The 22,209-nt window shown below is 40.4% G+C and overlaps 1 protein-coding gene across 3 annotated transcripts in view; it reads left to right on the top strand.

Annotated features, from left to right (window-relative positions):
- The window catches only part of FARP1 (FERM, ARH/RhoGEF and pleckstrin domain protein 1), a 339,566-nt gene that overhangs the window by 314,978 nt on the left and 2,379 nt on the right, over positions 1 to 22,209 (top strand). For all 3 annotated transcript variants that reach the window (XM_043998981.1, XM_043998982.1, XM_043998983.1), the window contains exons 20-26: positions 4,478 to 4,546; positions 5,139 to 5,228; positions 8,498 to 8,580; positions 8,668 to 8,780; positions 10,072 to 10,235; positions 17,754 to 17,861; positions 19,693 to 19,844. In XM_043998981.1, the coding sequence (XP_043854916.1) occupies positions 4,478 to 4,546; positions 5,139 to 5,228; positions 8,498 to 8,580; positions 8,668 to 8,780; positions 10,072 to 10,235; positions 17,754 to 17,861; positions 19,693 to 19,844 (779 nt within the window). The remainder of the gene's footprint in view (positions 1 to 4,477; positions 4,547 to 5,138; positions 5,229 to 8,497; positions 8,581 to 8,667; positions 8,781 to 10,071; positions 10,236 to 17,753; positions 17,862 to 19,692; positions 19,845 to 22,209) is intronic.

Consider the following 22,209-nt stretch of genomic DNA (forward strand, 5'->3'; position numbering starts at 1 on the left):
ACAACTTGCTTTCTAGGATACAGTCCTTCCCTAGGACCTATTGCAGCACTGTGCCAATCTTATTAAAATGGTACCATAAGTATCCTAAAGAGACGCACAGAGAGACAGTGTTGCAGAGTGGATCCAGGAGATCTGGGTTCAAGTCAAGCTTGTAACACTAGCTGTGTGACTTGGGGCAAGGCAGCACACTGAAACTTCCAGTTTCCTCATCTGCAAAATGGGAATAATATAATAGCACAGAGTTCTTGTGAGGATCAAATTAGATTATGTTTATTGTCTAGTCCTTTGCAAACTTTAAAGGGCTTTGTAAATGACAGTAGTTGTCAGAAACGTAGAACTGTTTCTATGGGATTGACAGGATATTGAGAATTATTATGGGATCGTCAATTTCCTGATCCCTACATGTAAACTCCAAAAACATAAATCTACCATTTTTGTGAAATTCTCTGGTCTTATATGAGAGAGAGATACACTGGAAAGCTTAATTTATCTAATACAAGAAAGATGAGTTGACCTTCCAGGGATGGAATCTTTGGTTCCAGGAAGCCTGGGTATTTCAGACTTGAAAAATCACAAAACAGTTCATCTTCGGTTGGAAGCCTGTTGGAATAGTTATATATGGAAAGAGGTGGGTGGAAATTAAAGTTAGTACTCATCTCCGCCATGCAGGAGTAGAAACTACTTAATGCTTTAAGCATTTAGTGTCATATACAGTTCATGTGAGTCCTAGGGAAACTACTTGTTAAGTTGCCTGCAATCATATTGAGAACTCAGTTTTCTCTGGATAAATTTGTATATTAAAGCAAGTGACTAACAAGTTTTCCATGGGAAACTATTATGAACAAATTTTCTATGATCTCCAACATGTATAATTGGAAGGGTTTTTTTTTTTTTTAGCCAGGTGACTATATGCCTATAATTTTGTTGGGTCTACCCTCTGGTTAGTAGGAAAATTGAATAAAGATCAAGGCCCCAGTTAACATTGCAGAATCACCTTATCGCTATGTTTACTTACTCATCCAATTGCCATGACTCATTCATTGTCTGAACTCCTCTCTGAAGAGAATGAAGCATCTGTGTCTACTGGTCTTCAGAAGGATTCTCTAATGGATGGCTTTAATTCTGCAAGGTTGAATGAACCATTTTAAAATGATTTGAAGGGACTGATGTGGGGGCAGAAGGTCTCTGATAAGTCAGTTTCTAAACAGAATTTGAAAATTTGTTATTTGAGGGTGAAAATGTCTTAAACCTGCTCACATAGTCATACCAACCTATTTTTTCCACATATCGTCTATTTCCTAAAATTATTTATGGCATGGCTGTGTCCACTACAGGGACACTGTTTGTACCCACTGCTCAGCAGGAGTCAGGCTGGTGCCTGGAAGATAGACCTTTTTTAGTACACAGTATTTTAGACTATAGCCAGCAGCTCCACATGCATTAATATGGCATGGACATGAAATGGGGCTGATAGCTAGTTTCCTCCCAGACTGAATTTCTGGTTCAAGGGAGAGGTAGTTCTCCTGCCTGCTTCCTTCCTCTGTTTCCCCAAGAGGAAAAAGAAGGCAGAAACTGGGAGGAGAACCTGGTGTAGTGAACTATTTATTCTTTTCACTTATGAGTCTTGTGATCTTTCCTTCACTCTAGAATAGAAGGAACCCAGGATTAAAGATGCTGTGCATCTGTTTCCTTCCCCTTTCTTTGGTTAACAGTGTCTTGACCAAGATTTTTGTTGAAAGTGGTATGACTGTAAATAGCCCATAGATAACAAATAAGAAACTTAATAGCTGGTGAAACAACCCATCGCAATAGGATGGACTTCTTCAGCCCCTACTTAAGGCATTTGGTATATTCCTGTTTGATGCTTTGTTGTATGAAGCCCTTACCCCCACGCCCCCCCCCCTCCAATTTTCAATTGGTTAGATATAAGAAGTATTATCTCCCATCTCTGTCTCCATAGGATTGAACTCTGACTCCACACCTCCTTTGTTTTCACTTATCTGTAGGCTCCAGGGGCTGGGGGAAAAAATGCCTTCTCCTTTTTCTTTCTTTAATTGTTTACAGCATTAACTGCAACACTCCTATCTTCCCACATTCAGTTCTGTCAGAAGCATCTGTTGGAAATGTATCTCCTTTTAAATAGATGGTTAGTTATTCCTCTGTCATCCAAACTCAGTTCTAAGAAAACACCATTTCCTCAAATAACAACAGTGATATGTCATGGTCTTCTTGTGTCCTTCATGCAAGGGTATTCAAGTGTTATTTTACTGATCTTCAAAATATACTTCTTCAATTGATAAATTGCTTCCCAGCCGGAAGGAATCTCTACTGCCCCTGAACTTTTTATAGCCTATTGACACACTCCTCTCAGGCATTTCTCATGTCCTACTTTGTATAATAGCTATTTGTGTATTGTTCATCTTTCCTGCTAGATGGAAAGATCCTTGGAGAGGGTCTTTTTCATCTTTATGTTTTGCCTTGCACATAAGGAGAGGTTTTCTTAATTTTGTTGGTTGTTCAAATAAAAAGTATTTGGGACCTTATTGGCCTGAATATAGGTCACTTTTGACCATAAATCTGGCTTGGAATGTGGGCACTAGATGGGTATAAACTGAAAATATTTGTTTCCTTTACTGAGAGATCTTATTTTAGGTTTGTGGTTTATATTTTGGGTGAAAGAATATATCCAGGGGCAGCTAGGGGGTGCAGTGGATAGAGCACTGGCCCTGGATTCAGGAGGACCTGAGTTCAAATGCAGACTCAGACACTTGACACTTAACTAGTTCTGTGACCTTGGGCAAGTCACTTAACCCCAATTGCCTCACACACACACACACACACACACACACACACACACACACACACACACACAAATAATATATCCAGATAAGTAATTGAGGGGAGAGGGAGAGAGGGTAAAGACCTATTATTTAATTAGTCTGTGGAAATTCCAGTGTAGAAACTCCTTTTACCAATGCAGATTGTCAACTCATATTTTATACTCTAAGAGAGTTGCTTATGGCCCTGAGAATGTTAAGTGACTTGCCCAGGGTGACAGAGCTGTTATGTGCCAAAGGTAGGATTTGAACCCAGGTCTTCCTGACTCCAAGACTTCTCTTTTTTGTGCCACATTACCTATTTGGATCAATATAGTAATGAAATTTATCTTTCCTAAAAGCACAGCCCTAGGTCCAAGAAAGTTGGAATAATTTGTGCAACGATATGTTGAGTCTGAAAAATCAGTTATTTATTGAGCATGTATTATGTACACAATACTTAGTATACTAGCGATTTTGAGGGCATTGTGGATAAAACATGGTGCCTTCCTTTGAGGAACTTATAATCTGAAAAAGCAATAGGAAAACTTGTTCTTTGAGTTTTATTTTATAGGGCCTGCAGGTCTACTACATTAGAGAACTCAGCTTCAGATCAGGGCTTCTTAAAATTTTTCCACTCATGATCCCCTTTTGCCCAAGAAATTTTTACCCAACCCAGGGTATATAGGTATATAAAATAGGTATACATAACCTTTTATTGTTGCCAGATTTTTCATGACCCCCACATTCAATTATGCAATCCTATATGGGGTCACGAACCACAGTTTAAGAAGCTAGGCTTTAGATAAGCAACAGTATTATAAGAAATGAGAAGTCAGCAGACTAGATAGTAGTATATGCACCAACTATAGCTGTATTAAAATAACAAGACTTTGCTCTTTGTTTTGCCTTGTAAATACCTATCTATAAACAGATTGAAAACTGGACATAGAGCAAATGTGTTATTATTCTTATTGAAATTGGAGACTCTGCATGACATGGTAGAAAGCTTGTAGAATTTACAATTACAAATGCTGCCACTGTTACCGCTGCTATAAGCCTGAACAAGTCAGTTACTCCCTCTAGACTTCAGTATCCTCATTTGTAAATTGAGGACTTTGGACCACATGTCTCTTCCATCCCCAGATCTGATTACCTTGTATTATTTTTTTCTAATTATCCATGTAAAACATTTAAATTTGTTGTTTTTCAGTTGTTTCAGTCATGTCCCAACTCTTTGTAACCCTTTTTGGGATTTTCTTGGCAGAGATACCGGAGTGGTTTGCCATTTCCTTCTCCAAAGCTTATTGCTTTATTTGGCATGGTTATTTGTTAAATTTGTTAAAAGTGTTAAATTTCTAATTTGAGGACAATGACTAAAATCCCTTCTATAGGGCAGGATAAAGTAGGAATTGCAGTCAGCCATCCCACGGACAAATGGGTTCCTCTCAGAGGCCTGCAGGATGTCTCACCCTCCTGCTTGTCCTCCCTTCTGTAACGTCTCTCTTCATGAAGAGCACTGAAGTCTACACCGTGGTTCAGATCCTTTCTGAACATTCCAGCCAGGAATAAAGAGCAGTGTTTTCTACAAATTAAGGATCTTGGCAGGAACTCAACTTGAGAATTTATCAGGAGGCACTCATGACTTGCTTCTTCCACAGGAATTCATTCGCCTGGGCAGCCTCAGTAAGCTGTCTGGAAAAGGGCTACAGCAGCGTATGTTTTTCTTGGTAAGTAAGGACAGCTATGTTGTGCTTACTGTCTACTTAAATGAAATATAGTACAAAGGAATGAAGTGGCATTATTTGAATTGTGTCAGACAAGTGGGACCTGGGAAGCACAAAAGGTAATGATAACTTAGGCTCAAGGTCTACAGATTAATGAAATAATGTGAATCCATTTATAAACCTGGACTACATTTTTGATTTAGGGATCATAGGTTCTACTTTCCAATGGAAAGTGTCATCTCATACACTTTATGGTCTTAGAGACTTGCTTTACCTTACTTTGGCTTTATTGGTTTTTATTGTTGGGGGCAGCTAGGTGGCTCAGTGGATAGAGCACTGGCCCTGGAGTCAGGAGTACCTGAGTTCAAATCTGGCCTCAGATACTTGATGCTTACTAGCTGTGTGACCTTGGGCAAGTCACTTAACCCTCATTGCCCAACCAAATAAACAAACAAATAAATGCTTATTGTTATTGGGATTGTTTATTTGGGTTTATTTATTATTATGGGTCTTTTAAAATAGAATCACTTCAGTTTTAAGTGATCTTTGTTACTTGTTGATCTTACATTTTTATCTTCCTTCCTTACCTTTCTAGTTTAATGATGTTTTGCTGTACACAAGTAGAGGACTGACCGCCACCAATCAGTTCAAAGTCCATGGACAACTTCCACTCTATGGCATGACGGTGAGTATGCAACAAGTTAGCAGAATGGTATCACCGCTGGGGACCTCTTGCTTGTAGTAGCTGATGGATTGCAGGTCAGGGTAGAAAGAAACATGGGTTGTTGACATTCATGGTCAAAACCCTGGAAAGTTTGTGTATCAGAGGCCTTTTTAATATCAGAACCCTTGCCTTGGCCAAAAGGCTGGTGGACTCCCAAATTCTCTCCTTTTTCCTCCCTCTTGTCTTACAAATGGGCAGGTGTAAAGAATGTTTGCTTTTCAGTTTTCTAGAGTTTCATTGGGGAAACTTTCTCTGCTCTCATGGACCTAAGAGTAGAAATGAGCTCTGGGGATGGGGGGAGGTAAAGGAGAGACCCCTTATGTAATGAGAAAGGAAGGTAATGATGTCTCAACTTGCTTAACCCAGAGTAAACATCGGGAAATTGGAATCAGGGTTTTATTTATCTCCTCAAGACATCGAGGACCCTCTGAGTTCATCTTTGTGGGTGCTGCTTCAACCATTACAGGTCATAGCCCAGCCACACCTTCACATCCTCTGCTTTTCTGCTCTTGCAATGGCTGCCTTTTCTAGGTGGTTTTTTTTTTAAACTTTTTATAAAACATCTCTTCTATATAATTACTTTTGCAGTTACCTTCAACTAATCCAGAAAGCAAAGCCATCTTTAGATCCTCTGTCCACTGATTTGATAGTGGTTTCTTAAACTTTGTGTCACAGATGCCTTGGACAGCCTAAATGAAGCCTCTGACTCTCTTCTTGGAATGTTTTTACATGCATAAAATACATAGGATTACAAAAGAAACCAATTGTATCGAAATATAGTTGTCACAATTTTTAAAAATCAAGTTCGGGCAGCTAGGTGGTGCAGTGGATAAAGCACCACCCCTGAATTCAGGAGGACCTGAGTTCAAATCCAGCCCCAGACACTTGACACTTACTAGCTGTGTGACCCTGGGCAAGTCACTTAACCCTCATTGCGCCACAGAAAAACAGAACAAAACAAGTTCACAGTCCCCAGGTTAAGAATTCCTTGATTAGATCTTGCTTAGTGAGCAAGAATTAGTTTTTCCCCATTGCTGAAGTTTCTTCCCAGTATTAATCTAGAAAGCATTCTGATTAAGACCATTTAATGAATTGATCCTTGGCTTATTTTACACACCTTCCCCTCAATAGTGCTTTTTCTTTCACAGCTGAAAGTGATTGGTCTCTTCTCAGATATTCTCCTAGCACTTAGTCTGATTCTTTCTTTTGATCATATTATAGTCTACCTTTTATTGTTTTTATCTGTGAACAGGTAATAGAACCTTGTGAGTTCTGTGAAGGCAAGGCACTGTGTTCTCCGTCTTCATTTCCTTATTACTTGAGCCAAGTGCTTAATATTGGTTGAATGGATTGTTGTCACAGCCCTGATACATACTTTGACACTATTGTGTTCATGGTTGAATCTCTCAAGTTTAGCAGAAATATGGTTTTCTGTGTGCTGAAAAACTACTTCTCTTGTTGTGTCTAATTATGCACAAATGGAAGTTAAGCTTTTGTGTGTATTTGTATAATAGCTGTGTTTATTCTCAGTGCATTTATTTCAAGTTTCAAATGGAGCGAAGGTAAAGAAATTATCTATGTAGTGACCCTTTCCCTTTATCCATTTCATCATTCTGGTTTTTCAGGTTCATTCTTTGTCCTTGGGGTTCCAGCTTAAAGTTATAGAATCACAAAATCTCACAGTTAAAAGGAACCAAAAGGCCACCTCATACCTGAACAGTAGTGTGTACTCTACAACATTCCAGATAGGGATTCTTCTGAATTTCTCCTGAACAACCTCTTGTGAAGGGGATCCCTCTGAGGCAGGCCATTCCACTCATGGATGGCTCTAATGATTAATATTTTTGTCTAACTCTTTCTGCTTTTCTTCTTTTGGAAAGAAATATTGCTTTTTATTCTGAACTTATCAGATAAAATGAGCATTTCCATAGCTGTAGTAAAACAGAAAATGAGAATTGTAGATGAAATTAATGATCTTCATTATTTACATTTGTTTTCTTTTTAAGTTAACAGATCAAACAATAACTTTCAAAGCTGTCCTAATTGTCTACATTTTTTTCTGGTCTTAATTCAGTTATTTTCTGTGCAATTTTCTAAAAGGATGCCTCAATGAGCCTCTTTTTTTTTTTTTTTTGGCTTTCCTATATCCTTTCTTGCTCCCACCCACCCTCCCATTAGAAAAAAGAAAAAGAACATAATTGCAACCAACATTGCATAATCAAGGGAATCCACATTAGCTGTGTCCAAAATCTTTGTCTTAAAGCATCTTGAGTCCGTTACCTTTTTGTAAAGAAATGGTAAGAATTCTTCATCATTAGTTCTCTAGAATCGTGGTTGTCCGTTGCATGGATCACAGTCTTCCAAAGCTGTTGGGTTTTGCCCAACAAAAAACAACCCACAAAGCTGTTGGTTTTTTTATGGCACAAGAAATTCTTTTACATTCATATGCATAATCTGTTTAGCCATTTTCTAATAGATGGACACTCCCTTGGTTTCCTTTTAGAAAAAAAGCTACTATCAATTTTGCACATATAGGTCTTTTTCTTGTTGCTTTGACCTCTTTAGGGCAAGGTATGCACATTTTAAGGGCTTTTGTGACCTAGTTCCAACTGGCTTTCCAAAATGGCTAGACCAGTTCAGCCAATGATTCACTGAACTAAGACTTTGCATTTTATCTCCAACTAATTTCCATCATACTGGATGCAATCCATTTTCTCCATTTGAGAGCTTTTTGGTTCCTGTCAAGCTACACATTAGCTTTTCTGCCTAATTTATTATCTTTAAACTTAATGAGCATGCCATCTGTACCATCATTGATAAGAAAAAAAAGATAAATCCTGTAAAGACAGGACAGATTCTTGGGGTATTCTATTAGAGGCTTCCTTCTAAAATGACATTAACCCATAAAATGGCTACACTTTGGGCTCAATCAATCAACATAGTTTTAAATCCACAAACTGTACTAATGTTTAGCCCAACTATCCATGAGATTATTCCGAGACTTCTGTATGTATACACTTTTGAATTTAGGGAAGGCCTTTATATTATAACTATAACTATATATACACATATATAAAACTAATATATTTAACTTTATAAACATAAATAACATATAAATAAATTCACATGTACTTAATTTAGTTATTGTTTAACAATAAATTGACTTTTACTAACTTCCTCAGCAGTTTTCTCTGTCTAGTAACAGTGTACTATAAACTTGTATCTTATAGATAGAAGAAAGTGAAGAAGAGTGGGGTGTTCCTCATTGTCTCACACTTTGTGGTCAGCATCAGTCCATCATTGTTGCTGCAAGGTAATTCAATGATGTAGCCTCTTCACCATATTTTTTTTCTTTCACACACTTTGGGTCTGAAAATGAAATGTCAATTTCGATTTCCAGTTCTCGGATTGAGATGGAAAAGTGGATCGAGGACATACAGATGGCGATTGATCTAGCAGAAAAAAGCAGTGGTCCCACCCCTGAATTACTAGCAAGTAGTCCACCTGAAAACAGTAAGTATGGTGGTAAGATAGAAGCTTTATCCAATCAACCCAATGGTTGATTAATTAAAGGAAGGCTAATTAGGGGAAAATTAATTAATTAGAACAAGATTAATTAGAGAGAAAACACCAAGATTAATTAGAGGAAAATAATTGTGATCTTATGGAAAAATTGTATTGTGATCCATTTTTAAATAATCCTACTTCCAGCCATCTTTTATGCCTGTGATGTACTTTAATGTGTATGTTGGAAAATCAGGGATCCTAATAGTCAACTCATTAGAATAGTATAGAGGCTAAGAAAAGAATTGCAGGGGGAGATGACTGTAAAGTGAGTTAGAATTTTTTTATTGCTATCTTTTCTATGTTACCTTGATTTCTCAACATATACCTCCCCCTAACATACCCTGAGACCTATTACTTATTAACAAAGAATAAAAGAAAAAAATCTGTTTCAGAAAAAAAAAAACCTAGCATAAGCATCAACCAAGCTTGACATTATATGCCACATTCCTTATATATCAATGGTGTTGAACTCAAATAGAAATGGGGGCCATTAAATTGCACATAAGGAGTTAGAAAACGACATATTAACATTATCTGTTTTGTTGTATTTTTATTTATTTATTTTTTGCTAAATATTTCCCAATTACGTTTTTTTTTTTGGGTGGGACAATGGGGGTTAAGTGACTTGCCCAGGGTCACACAGCTAGTAAGTGTTAAGTGTCTGAGGCTGGATTTGAACTCGGGTCCTCCTGACTCCAGCGCCGGTGCTTTATCCACTGCGCCACCTAGCTGCCCCTCAATTACATTTTAATCTGATTCATGCTGCACTTAGTATTGCAGGTCACATGCATGTTTGACACCTCTACCGTACATAATCTTCCCTTTCTGTTTAAAAAAGGAGGGGATCTCTTCTTTGGGGATAAGCTTGGTTATAACTTTCTGCTACTTATTGCCCGTGTGTGTCCCCGCAAGTCCCCCGCCTCTCCAGGCCTCCTTTGTAAAATGAAGGGGTTGTACTGTCTGCTTTCTAAGGATCCTTCTAGCTTTAAAGCTATGATCTCTGCCACCTCTTAGGGGAGGGGAAAAAGAAAACCCTGCAAACCCCAGGGGTCAACGGAGTCAATTTCCTTCAAAGCAAAAAAAGAGAAAAGGCCAAGCCACAGAAAAGCAGGAAATGTTTGTGGCTCTGACAATGCTAGTGACAGTATTTTAGACTTTTGAAAGGGCTCTCTAGAGCTGTAGAGGAAAAACTGTCTATGTTTGCAAGAAGAGATGCTTTTTTACCTACCTTCCGCAGAGTGCCCTGATGACACCACAGCAGACCAGGAATCAGAAGATGACCTCAGTGCCTCCCGCACCTCCCTCGAGCGGCAGTCACCCCATCGGGGCAACACCATGGTTCACGTCTGCTGGCACCGAAATACCAGTGTCTCCATGATCGACTTTAGCATTGCTGTGGAGGTATCTACCTGGGCCACCCAACTAGCGATGACCTCCCAGTAACAGTACTTCCTTTTGGTCTGAGGTCAGGCCAAGCTGAAACATGTTTCCCACCAGTAACATTAGGGGTCTGATTGTGCTCTGCCATTTTGAATAATGGTGGCAAGCCTTGAAAACTATAATTTCCCTATTGGGACTCATGGCCTATTGCAATATTATCTGTACTTGTGGAACCATCATCTATTTTTATCTAAACCCCGGGGGAGGTGCAATAGGGAAGAATGAATCTGAACCAACAACCACCAAAGAAAATCTCATATCAAATTTTTCTATTATTGAGCACAGGGTGTACAATCCCTCATGCCTGGGAAAAGCCAAAAGGGTATCGTTGCTGGGCTTGGTATGCACAGACCTGTCTCTTGGTTGTAATTCTTCACTTCCTTCTATACCAACTATCACTTTTCCTTCCTGTAAGATGTTTTCTTGTGGGTTCTTCATGTGTTCGATCCACCACGGTCTTTTCTTTTCATGTCATTTGTATCTCCTCATTTCATTCCTTAAATGCTACCACTAAAATCTTGGCCACAGGCTACACCAATTCATAGCCAGTGTTCAGAATCAAGAATGGGTGGGGGGAGAGAGCAGAGAGTAAGTTTTTAGTGGCTCCCTAGGGGTTTAATATTTGAAGAAAGACATTTGAAATAATAAGAAAACTTACCTTCAGGGGTCTGGTGCCTTTGATAATGGTCTTCATTTAAATATGAAGACTATAGGGCAATACTTTATAGAAACTGATTTTTTTTTTTTGTAAAGATAAATCTTTCCTCAAAATGACAGCAATAGACAATGCAACAAAATACCTTTGACCAGAAAGGTACCTCAAGGTAACAGTTCTTAACCTTTTTCAGGTATGAAGATCTACTTTTAATAGTGCAACAGTTCACAGACGCCCCCCCTCCCCCATGAGAGTTGCACTACTATTTGCAGATGGAGAAAATGTGACAGAAAGCTACTATTCAGAAGTGCTTGTAAATGGATTCATTAATTACAGCAAAATGTACATATGTTTGAAATACATGGACACATGTATGAGGCAGTTTACAGATGGGATTTTTGCTTATATTGCCCTGCATAATTTGTTAGAGCTAAAGAATGATACAGGCAACTAGATAGTACAATGGATAAAGTGCCAGCCTGGAGTTCAAATGTGACCCCAGATGCTTAATAGCTATGTGGCCCTGGGCAAGTCATTTAACCCCATTTGCCTCAATTCCTGATCTGTAAAAATGAGCTGGGGAGCAGCTAGGTGGTGCAGTGGATAAAGCACCGGCCCTGGATTCAGGAGGACCCGAGTTCAAAACTGACCTCAGACATTTGACACGTATTAGCTGTGTGATCCTAGGCAAGTCACTTAACCCTTATTGCCCTAAAAAAAAAAAGGGCTGGAGGAGGAAATGGCAAAACACTCCAGTGTCTGCCAAGAAAACCCCAAATGGAATCAGAGAGAATCAGATACAACTGAACAACAACAAAAAGAGTGGTCAAAACAATCATACTTTGTGTTTGTTTGGATAGGAGGACCCACAAGTAACAAGTGGTATCAGTAATACCTCCATTGGCCCCTCAGGGGATCCTTAGCCCATAGGTAGGGAAATCCTGCATTAACAAACTCTTCAGAAGGAAGTAGAATGGGGCAGCTAGATGGCACAGTGGATAGAGCACCGGCCCTGGAGTCAGGAAGACCTGAGTTCAAATCCGGCCTCAGACACTTAACACTTACTGGCTGTGTGACCCTGGGCAAGTCACTTAACCCCCATTGCCTCACAACAACAACAAAAAAAACAAACAGAAGGAAGTAGATGTCTCCAGGCCTCACCTTGGTAGGGGGAAATGGAAAACTCTTATATCTATGTAACTATGTATCACAGAATCCTAGGGACTGGACCTGTGATTGATTGGCAAAGGGAACTCCCAGGTCAGCAAACTTCCTGTACCATTACAGGTTGGCACCTCCTCTGGCAATTTTTAGTCTTAGAAAGTTGCCTAGAGCATTGAGAGGTGGTGACTTCTGGCCCAGGGTCACACAGCAAGTATGTGTCAGAGGTTCAACTTGAACCCAGGTTTGGCACACTTCTACTACTATATTAATTCCATTGTATATAATATAAACAGAGACACCCAGAAAGGGATTTATCTAAGGAGTGTTGTTGGTTTGTTTTTGTAGGGGGAAAAGGTGGTATTGTATTCACAGAGCTGTCTGTTTGCCTGACTCTTTTTTTGTTTTTTGTTTTTTTTGCGGGGCAATGGGGGTTAAGTGACTTGCCCAGGGTCACACAGCTAGTAAGTGTCAAGTGTCTGAGGCTGCATTTGAACTCAGGTACTCCTGAATCCAGGGCCGGTGCTTTATCCACTGCGCCACCAAGCCGCCCCCATGCCCGACTCATTTTTATCCCTTATGCACAGGTTGGATGCAGGAACTGAAAGGTATATAAACCATTTTTTCTTAAAATGAAAATCTAATGAGGTAGATTGCTTTTGTAACTCATGGCCTATGCTGGGGGGTTGGGTGCAGGAAAACAAGGCAAGCTTGGCTCTCTCGTGGTCTGTGACACTGATCTTGGAAAATTGACTACTAGAAAATGAGTCAACTTCCATTCAAGAGATGACTTGAACATAATATTTCCAGTTATGTTCTAACACCCACAGTCTTGAAAACTTGGCCAAATGTTTTCTTAATGAAATTTTTGTGGGCGGTTTTATTTTATTATTTCCCTCCCCACCCTTATATCAGAGTTGTTTGCCTCCGATCCAACAAAAGTGGAGCTGGTCCCCACTGTCTCACAGCCATGTCCACCCCTGTGTTTTCACATTCCGTCCTTCCCAGTTGTCCCCTGTACCCTGAAGCCATCCATTCATATTTTTCTCAGTGTGACTTTCTCATGGGCATTAGAGTTTATCCTCATCCCTGTCTTTTTCCTTCTTGCCATCCCCCCTCCCTGCAATTTTCCACCCCCTTCCTTTTTCTTCTTTGGGAGTCTATCCTTCATGGCCTGCTGAGCTCACCTGTGGTCAGCAAACTTTTTCCTTTTCATACCTCTGATGTGACCAGATGCAAAGCATATTTTGTGAAGTCTTCCAGATGAGTGAGGTAACCACAAAGGAAAACGGGGTCTGCTTGTTTAAAGAATCAACAGCTGCCTTGTTTATAAAAAGTTAATCAGACTACTGTCTTATCTATTCTGGCCAAACTCTTGTTTGGGGGAAGAGACAAACCATTGCCTGTTCTTGCTCATGCCTTTGCAGCATTTAAGATTGTACACTTAAGGCTGGCTTGTAACACTACAGAGTTTCAGGGAGTCTTTGTGGACTCAGGCGTGTTGAGCAAAGTGGCATCCTGCAATCCACACCACGGGGCTTCAAGCCTAATTCCACTTAGGTACCAAGTCCTACTGGGCACAGGTCCTCTTCCTTAGATGCTAGAGGTGATTTTGTACAATTATGGCCCTGAATTATTTAAGTGGCTCTCAGACATTTTAGAAATCTCTTCGTGAAGATGTCCTTACCCAGTTGGGGAGCACTGAAAAATGGGATTTGTAAATGACTGCTGGAATGTTTCAGACTTGGTGTAGACTCAAGACTCTGATTCCAGGCAACATCCTCTGTGAAAGGCAACTCAGGTTCATTTTTCTCTTTATCTTCATCCATTCTAGGCATTACAGATGGAGTAACAGCATAAAGGGGATACATAAGACCTTCAGAAGGGTAGTGAGAATAGTCGCAATAGAATCGAGGGTCTTTAAAGGCAGAAAGTTTGGTAGAACTTGGGTTATTTTGGGCCTTGGATGTCAGACAGAGGATTTTGGACTTAATCTCATGAAAATAGAGTATCCTTCAAGAGGGGAGAGTTGACATGATGAAAGAAGGTTTTGGGAAAACTAAAAATTGAATCTAATGTACAGGATAGATTAGAAGATAATTAACAAGGAGACCAGTTAGGATATTCTATACTAGTCTTGTCATGAATTAAAAGTAGCCTTGATATATAGGTCATGACAGTAGAAATGGAAAGGGTAGAAGCAAGAGATTGAGCAAGACTTGGTGACTTATTGGATACAGGGAACAAAGGAATGAGAGGGAGGAATCAAAGATTCATGAGTGAGAAAAGGAGAAGGACTAGTTTTGAGGGAAAGATGATGGGCTCAGTTTTAGATTTGTGAGGTATGATATTCAAGTAGAACCATACAGTAGGCAATTGGAAATATAGGCTCATTGATTAAAAAGAGGTCAGAAATGAAGATAAGAGAAGTCATTAGAATGGATGACCTTCCAAAGGGAAGACTGTACAGAGAGAATGACAAGCAGGCCAAGCACTGAATCTTTGCGTGTAAAAAGATTTGCAAGCAAGAAAATGAAGTAAGAATAAGCTAACAAGGAGTCAGGCGTATCATTAGAAAACCATGCGTCCCCTAGTGCAGTGTCACTAAAACCAACAAAGTCCAAAGCTTGCAAAGGGAGAACGGTTTTTCAATAGATGAAGTACTAGGGAAAGTGGGAGAGAATATGGACTAGCAAAGATCATCGGAGGGGCAGCTAGATGGCGCAGTGGATAGAGCACTGGCCCTGGAGTCAGGAGTACCTGAGTTCAAATCTGGCCTCAGACACTTAACACTTACTAGCTGTGTGACCCTGGGCAAGTCACTTAACCCCAATTGCCTCACTTTAAAAAAAAAAAAATATTGGATCTGATGACCAGTAAACATTTTATTAGTATGTTGAGTAGACAGGAGCTAAACTATACACTTTGTGGTTAACCATGAACATTCTGGGTAATCAAAGTTATATTATGTATTAATTTGGGATCTGTCACCATGGGAACTTTTTTTTTGTTTTTTTTCTTTTTTGCGGGGCAGTGGGGGTTAAGTGACTTGCCCAGGGTCACACAACTAGTAAGTGTCAAGTGTCTGAGGCCAAATTTGAACTCAGGAACTCCTGAATCCAGGGCCAGTGCTTTATCCACTGCACCACCTAGCTGCCTGGAACTTCTTATTACACTGCTTGTTTTAAAGTGAATTTGATATAAACTCCATTTAAAGGAGAGCCATACTCTTGAATTACCCAAAGCACCTCATCTTCCAGAAGACTTGCCTATATATGACGAAATCCATTGTATGACCCTCCCCCAATATTTCACTAATACAGTGAGTCTCTGACATATCCTGTTTAGTATTTAATCTTAAATTCTAAAGGATCATAGCTCTAGAACAGGAGTTCTTAACCTGGGGTCCATAAACCCTAAAGGGAGCAGTGGAAAGTTTTCAGGGGGTCCATGAATTTGGATGGGGGGGGAGGGGAATTACATCTTTTATTTTCATTCATCTGTCTGAAATTTAGCATTGTGTTCAATTATTTAAAGATGTTATTCTGATCAGACAGCCATAGAATGCCAAAGAGGCAGCTGCATGATGGCAAGAAATAAAGCACAGTAGACCTGAAGTCAGGGCAACCTGAGTTCGAATCCTGCCTCTGACATTAGAAGCTATGTGATATTTGAACAACTCGTTACCTCAGTTTCCTCATTTGTAAAATGGAGATCCTAATAGCAGTTACCTCACAAGGTTGTTGTTGTGAGGATCGAGTGAGAACACATTTTAAGCACTTAGCAATTATTACATGATACAAAAAAAAAAAGTTAAGAACTCCATTTCCGGGCCTCACAGGCCTTCTGGTCCAGTTTTCTCATTTTACAGATCAGAAAACCAAGGCCTGGGGAAGTTAAGTTGGCCAAATCAAACTGGTATTAAGCATCAGAGTTAGTATTTGAAATCAGGTCCTCTGACTCCAGGACCAGTACACTTTCCCCTCTACTATATCTATCCAAATCCTTTTTCTAGGTCTTAGCTTCTTTATTTTTATTTTTTTGGTGAGGCAATTGGAGTTAAGTGACTTGCCCAGGGTCACACAGCTAGTAAGTGTTAAGTATCTGAGGCTAGATTTGAACTCAGGTCCTCCTGAATCCAGGGCCGGTGCTCTATCTACTGCGCCACCTAGCTGCCCTAGGTCTTAGCTTCTTAAACTGTGGGTTGCAACCCCATATGAAGTTATGTAACTAAATGTGGAGGTCATGGGAAATTTGGCAACAGTAAAAGGTTATGTCTACCTATTTTACTTACTTATATACCATGTGTAAAAATTTCTCGGGCAAAAAGGGGCCGCTAGTGGAAAAAGTTTAAGAAGTCCTATTCTAGGTAAAAAAAGCCACTTTATCTTAATTCTCCACGTCACCAAATATTTCCTACATCGTCTCCCAGCCAATTTTGGGAACAGGGTTTGATGGGGGCCACCTACCATGCATTGCTTTTCAACCACACTGGTACCCATAAGTAACACTGGACAATGCTACGTCATTGTTAGGTAGAAAACAGATAAAGTGTCACTTCTATCTTCATCATTCGAGTCATGGGAAACACAGAGCCTATTATGTGTATCTGCTTTCATCGGCAGCTCCACAGGAACAAAGGACCCGACTGGGCAGCCCATTTTTTTCAAGGCTGAGGGTCATTTCCTGGTTCAGGCAGAATTTAAACTTTCTGTTCCTTGAGCTTCCAATCTGAACTTGGGGATGTTTTTGTTTAATTTTTTTCTGGCAATCGTTCCAGCTCCCCCACCCCCAAAAAAGCCCTTGGGCCAGAGCAGCATTCTCCCACACTGAATGACTAGAGAAAACTAGGCAGTTAAACAGAGTCCCAGGAGGGTGTCCTCCCTCACAAGGGATGCTTAATCTCTGCTGCTCTGAGATTTTCCAGGTGCAAAGGAAGGAAACTTCAAACCTTCATCTCACTCTAGCAACTTGAAAAACCAGGGCAGGATCTCTTTCACTCTCTACCAAGCTAGGAGTGTGTCTTTATCCTCCCTTCTTTTTCCCCCATCCCTTCCCAGAAATGAGCAAAGTTTAGGAGAGACTGGCAGCTCTGCTGTCATCTGGGCGCAGCCACGGTATACACTGCAATACACTAGATGGCAGTAAATAGCTGTTTAACCTTTACTCATGCCAAGGCTGCCAGCTCCCTACTGCACAGGCATTTCCCCCCCCAATGAGGAATGCAAAATGCTTACAGTAGACTAGGAGGAAAAATTCCAAGCTTGTTGAGGGATGATTGAAGAAGAATTAAGTATACTAAGCTTACCTAATTCCACGAGGATTTCTGCATTTAGAGAATAACAGCAGGCCTTTTTTCCCCCGCTTTGGGTTATAGGCAAGATTCATTTAGAGGAAAATTAATTTTTCTAGCAATATATCACCAGGAAAGGTTGGTGGGCCCCTTGGGGAAAAGATGTTCCTTTGTAACTAAAAATTGGGAGGGGGGAAGGGAATGAAATTTCCTTTATGGGGGGTTTTGCTTCGTTCCAGGCAAAGGTTTTCATTTTCTCCCCCCCCCCCCCTTCCCCTTTTCTCTCTCCCCCTCTCTGTGAAGATGCATGTATGCTCCAACCCAACCCCCTTCTGGTTCTAACACTGATTTTTTTTTTTTTCCATTTCAGAATCAGTTGTCTGGGAACCTGTTAAGGAAATTCAAAAATAGCAACGGATGGCAGAAGCTCTGGGTGGTGTTTACCAACTTCTGCCTGTTCTTCTACAAATCACACCAGGTAAATTCCTCATGCAGCTTGAAGGTCATCTCTGCCTGTAGTCATGGGATAGAATTGAATCCAACCTCCTTTAACACCCTCAGTCATGAGCTCCTTTTTACAGCTCATGGTTTTTTCCCCGACCATGGCTTCCATGTCGCATTTTGAAGCTAACACTCCAAGAAGCCTTGACCAAAAAATGATGGTGGACTAAATCAAACCAGTAAATCAGGTGTGCATAAAGACTTGTAAATGAGACATCATGTGGATGCTTCTAACAACTAATTTAAAAAGCATAAGAAGTCAAGCTATGATCATGGGAATGATGATTGAGAGCTCTATTTTGAAGCAATGGCACAGTAGCCCGGTGGGGGGGGTTGCTTTTTATCCCCTCCAAGGGCCAGCAATAACTCATTCTCCAAGGTATTCTATGTGTCTGTGGGGCCCTCTTGTACTGTGCAGCAAGACTGGTTACTCCAAATGGGTGGAACCTGGCTCTCCTGGGGGCCTTTGGTCCAGAGGCAGACAGAGGTCATCCTCAGACAGGCACATATAGACTCCCAGAGAGTGTTTCTCTCCCCTTGTCCCTCTGTACTGTGATGTAGTTCGGTGGTAGGGCGAATTTAATCCGAGTGATGTCACCAACCGAGAAAGCCTCACGTTAACACTTAGGCTTCCGTGTTTTGTTTTCTTTTTAAGACAGCACATTGAAAGCACATTTGATTTCCAAGGCCCAGTGACAGCATCAGGCACACAGCACTCAGTGGAGAATACAGCCTTTGCCATGAATCTTAGGATGTCACTCAGGTGAAGGCCTCTGAGGGTTAGTGCATTAGACTATGTAAATGGCTCAGCTTGGCATTTTAACTTCCATTAGAAGGCTAATGGAACATTTTTTTCCTGCTAGAATGAAGCTTTTGAACATAGATTCCAGCTTAAGTGTTCTCCCCAGAAGACCCCCAAGGAGCAATGAGTGGTTGATTTAGGGCCAGGGAAGAGTTTTACAAAATAACTGGAGGCTTCTCTTATTCTTAGGTAGCTAGATTGTACGATGGATTGAGTACTAGGCCAGGAGTCAGGAAGAATTGAGTTCAAGTCAAGACTGTATGACCTTAGACAAGTCACTTAATGTCATACAGCTTCATCATCTGTGAAATGGGAGTAACAATAGCTACCTCCCACAGTGATTGTAAGGATAAAAAGCCTTCTTACACATTGACTTAGTTTTCAAATGTAATCTTCCAACTACATGTTAATGTTTTGGCCACGTTTGCTAGCTCTACTCTAAGAGACAGTTTGTCACATAAACCGAGCAGAGACTACCATCCAAAGTCGTAGCACATTCCCGAGCTAGGACACCAACTTGCCTTAGCATCTAAAACTCCCATTTTCCTCTTAAGCAGGGCTGTGATGAAAAGCAAGAGGGCAGGGGGCAGCCAAGAAAGATCAAACTGGTTCTAACTCCTCAGTGTAAGCTTCCAGACAATGTCTAAAGTTACAGCACAGGTCAAGTTTTCCAGGGGAGAATGTCATCGGCCACTTTACGTGGGTTGGTTCGTCTTAGAAAAGACATGGGGCAGAACAGATTAAGGATTTCATTACTTCCAATTGTCAGAAACTCTTTGTGAAAAGGTAGGACTCAGTGGACCAGCTGGCCAGAGTTCTATAGCTCCTGATGCTAAGTCCCACCTAACAAGGTGGTACAGAACAGTCATCAAAGCCAGTTCTCATGACTGCCTGAGCATTAAGGATGGTGCTGATATGAAAATGATTACCACACTCCAAAGAGAAGTCACTGTGGTTAAGCTGGCCTATCACTGCTTTCAAAACCTGCTCTACTCTTTATTTCTAGGACAATCATCCCTTAGCCAGTCTGCCTTTATTAGGATATTCACTCACCATTCCCTCGGAATCAGAGAACATCCACAAAGACTATGTGTTCAAACTACACTTCAAGTCCCATGTCTATTACTTCAGGGCCGAGAGTGAATATACATTCGAAAGGTAAGGGGTTGGTTTGTGTCTGTCCTCTTACCTGAGCAGAGTGTACCTTGTTTGTTGAATGCCGGGCTTTCCCTGTAATGGAGTGAGAGAGCTTCTTTTAGCTACACGAACTTACCCCCCTCTATGTCTTCATTATTATGTGCTGCTTCATAAAAAAGAATTTATTTTATTTGATATGGATGGGAATACAGTCTAATGCTAGACCACACTTAGCAGCCAAAAGATTCCTCTAAGTGAGTAACAGAATCAGTGCAATGTGGGAGAATTCATGTTATAGAAATCAAGTTCTCCAATGTGCAACTTTGATGTTTCCTAGTATGAAGCAAAAACAAACTGTTTGTGGGTGAGGTTAGTGTAGGGAACCAATTGTTTTAGTCATTCTAAATTCATCTAAACTCTCACAGCAGCCAAGAAACTATTTGAATGAGGGCCATCATTAATCTGGGTACTCGGAGTTGAATTTCCCTTCCTCATTTCTTTTCCCTCTGCCTCCCTGGGAATCTAGTTCCAGAAGCAGTTCCTTGTGAAAGCAGAAAATAAGTGTGTGAATGGAGATGGAGGGAACAGGGAGAAGAGAACTTGCTAATAATGATGCAAAGAAAACAAAAATCAGTTTCTTCCCCATGTCAGAGTGAACCATAACCAGAAAATAGGTAAAGAGGCAGGCCAAAAGATATCTGAGAAGAGATAATTGAGGGGGGAGGGAAAGCAGCACTCACAGGCTCATAAATACCATTTTCACATGCAAAGGATATGAAGTTAATTTCAATTCACAATTGAATGAATTCAAAGGAAATACATGCCCTGACCACATACATTTATAGATGTGTGTCACGTAAATGTGAGCCAACAGCATAGGAAAAGTCTTTGATCTAAACTGTAATGAGTTTTTGTTTTTTTGTTTTGGTGAGGCAATAGGGGTCAAGTGACTTGCCCAGGGTCACACAGCTAGTAAGTGTTAAGTGTCTGAGGGCAGATTTGAACTCAGGTCCTCCTGAATCCAGGGCTGGTGCTCTATCTACTTACTGTACTACCCAGAACTCGATGTAGTATTCTGAATGTGGTCTGATGAAAGTATGTTGATTGAAACTATCATGATTCTTTCTCAACAACTGAGGTAGCCCCCCCCATATCTTGTTTGTGAGGGTGATTCGTAACCATTATATAATACAGAATGTCCTTTTACGTTTGAATAGTTTATCTGATTTATGATATAAACAAATGGGACAAAGCTAATGAAACTAAATAGGACAGAAGCATACACACACACACACACACGTATGTTGTAAAATCCTTCCTGATGAGCATTCTCTTAACTTTGTGATAGCTGCAAATGTGACCCATGTACCTGCTAGGGATTTATCTAAATGACTGTAAAACATCGAACAGTACAAGGCCAAGGGCAGAACACTCTATTACACTGTACTGGAGACCTCCCTCCAAGGGGTCATTGATTCCCTTAGAACCATTCTTTGCACTGGTCATTCATCCAGCTCTGAATCCGCTTAAATTGTAGCAGCATCTTATTCACAAATGAAGCAGTCACTTAACCCCAATTGCCTCGCTAAAAAACAAACAAATGAAGTTAGGCATATGGCCTTTGGAAAGGCTCACAAACCACCATCCTTTTCATGTTTTAAAATGTTGCCCCAAATCGAGTTTCCTGGCTTTTAGTTTTCATACGCTGATTGTTTTTAGAAAACCAAGTAATTATTCGAGGCCGCCTGTCCTGTTTCCAAGATCTTTTCAGAGGCCATTGAGAATGGCTTAGCAGTCACATTTCAGGATGGAGTTAGATTCTTTTAACTGCAAGAATGTGAGGTGCTTCCTGCCTTCCCATCTCTTCTTCTATTATCTTTGGTCTCAACTTATTCTCCTTGGAAGAGAAAAGCAAGATGGGAACCAAGAGATTCAGCCTTTGCCCATCTTAAGCAGCATTTACTCCTTTATTTGGTCCCCCTCTCTTGCCCTTTTTTAGTGGGCTTGGTATTAACTGCCAGCTTCATTTTGATACTCTTCCGACACAAGCACACTCTTGTGAAATCGTTCCGTCACATGCCCCTGTTGTCATCTCTGATGATTTCTTTTTTATGATCTGAGTTGGTTGGCAAGTTTCCAGAGTACACAGAGTAAAATTCACCGGCAGAATACTAGGTCATGGAATTATACCATATTCTTTCCTTGAACTTTTGAACTAACTTCCCCAAAGGTCCCTTTATTTCTCCTTCAGTACTAATTCCAGAATGACAACTCCCCTTATCATTTCTACTGGTAGAAGGTTGAATCAACAAGGCTTTATTAAGCGATTACTGTGCCAAGGCCCCGTACTAAGGAAACAAAAGCCAAAACAGCATTAAATATGAGG

Source organism: Dromiciops gliroides, chromosome 3 (assembly GCF_019393635.1).
Source record: "Dromiciops gliroides isolate mDroGli1 chromosome 3, mDroGli1.pri, whole genome shotgun sequence".
Lineage (NCBI taxonomy): Eukaryota > Metazoa > Chordata > Mammalia > Microbiotheria > Microbiotheriidae > Dromiciops > Dromiciops gliroides.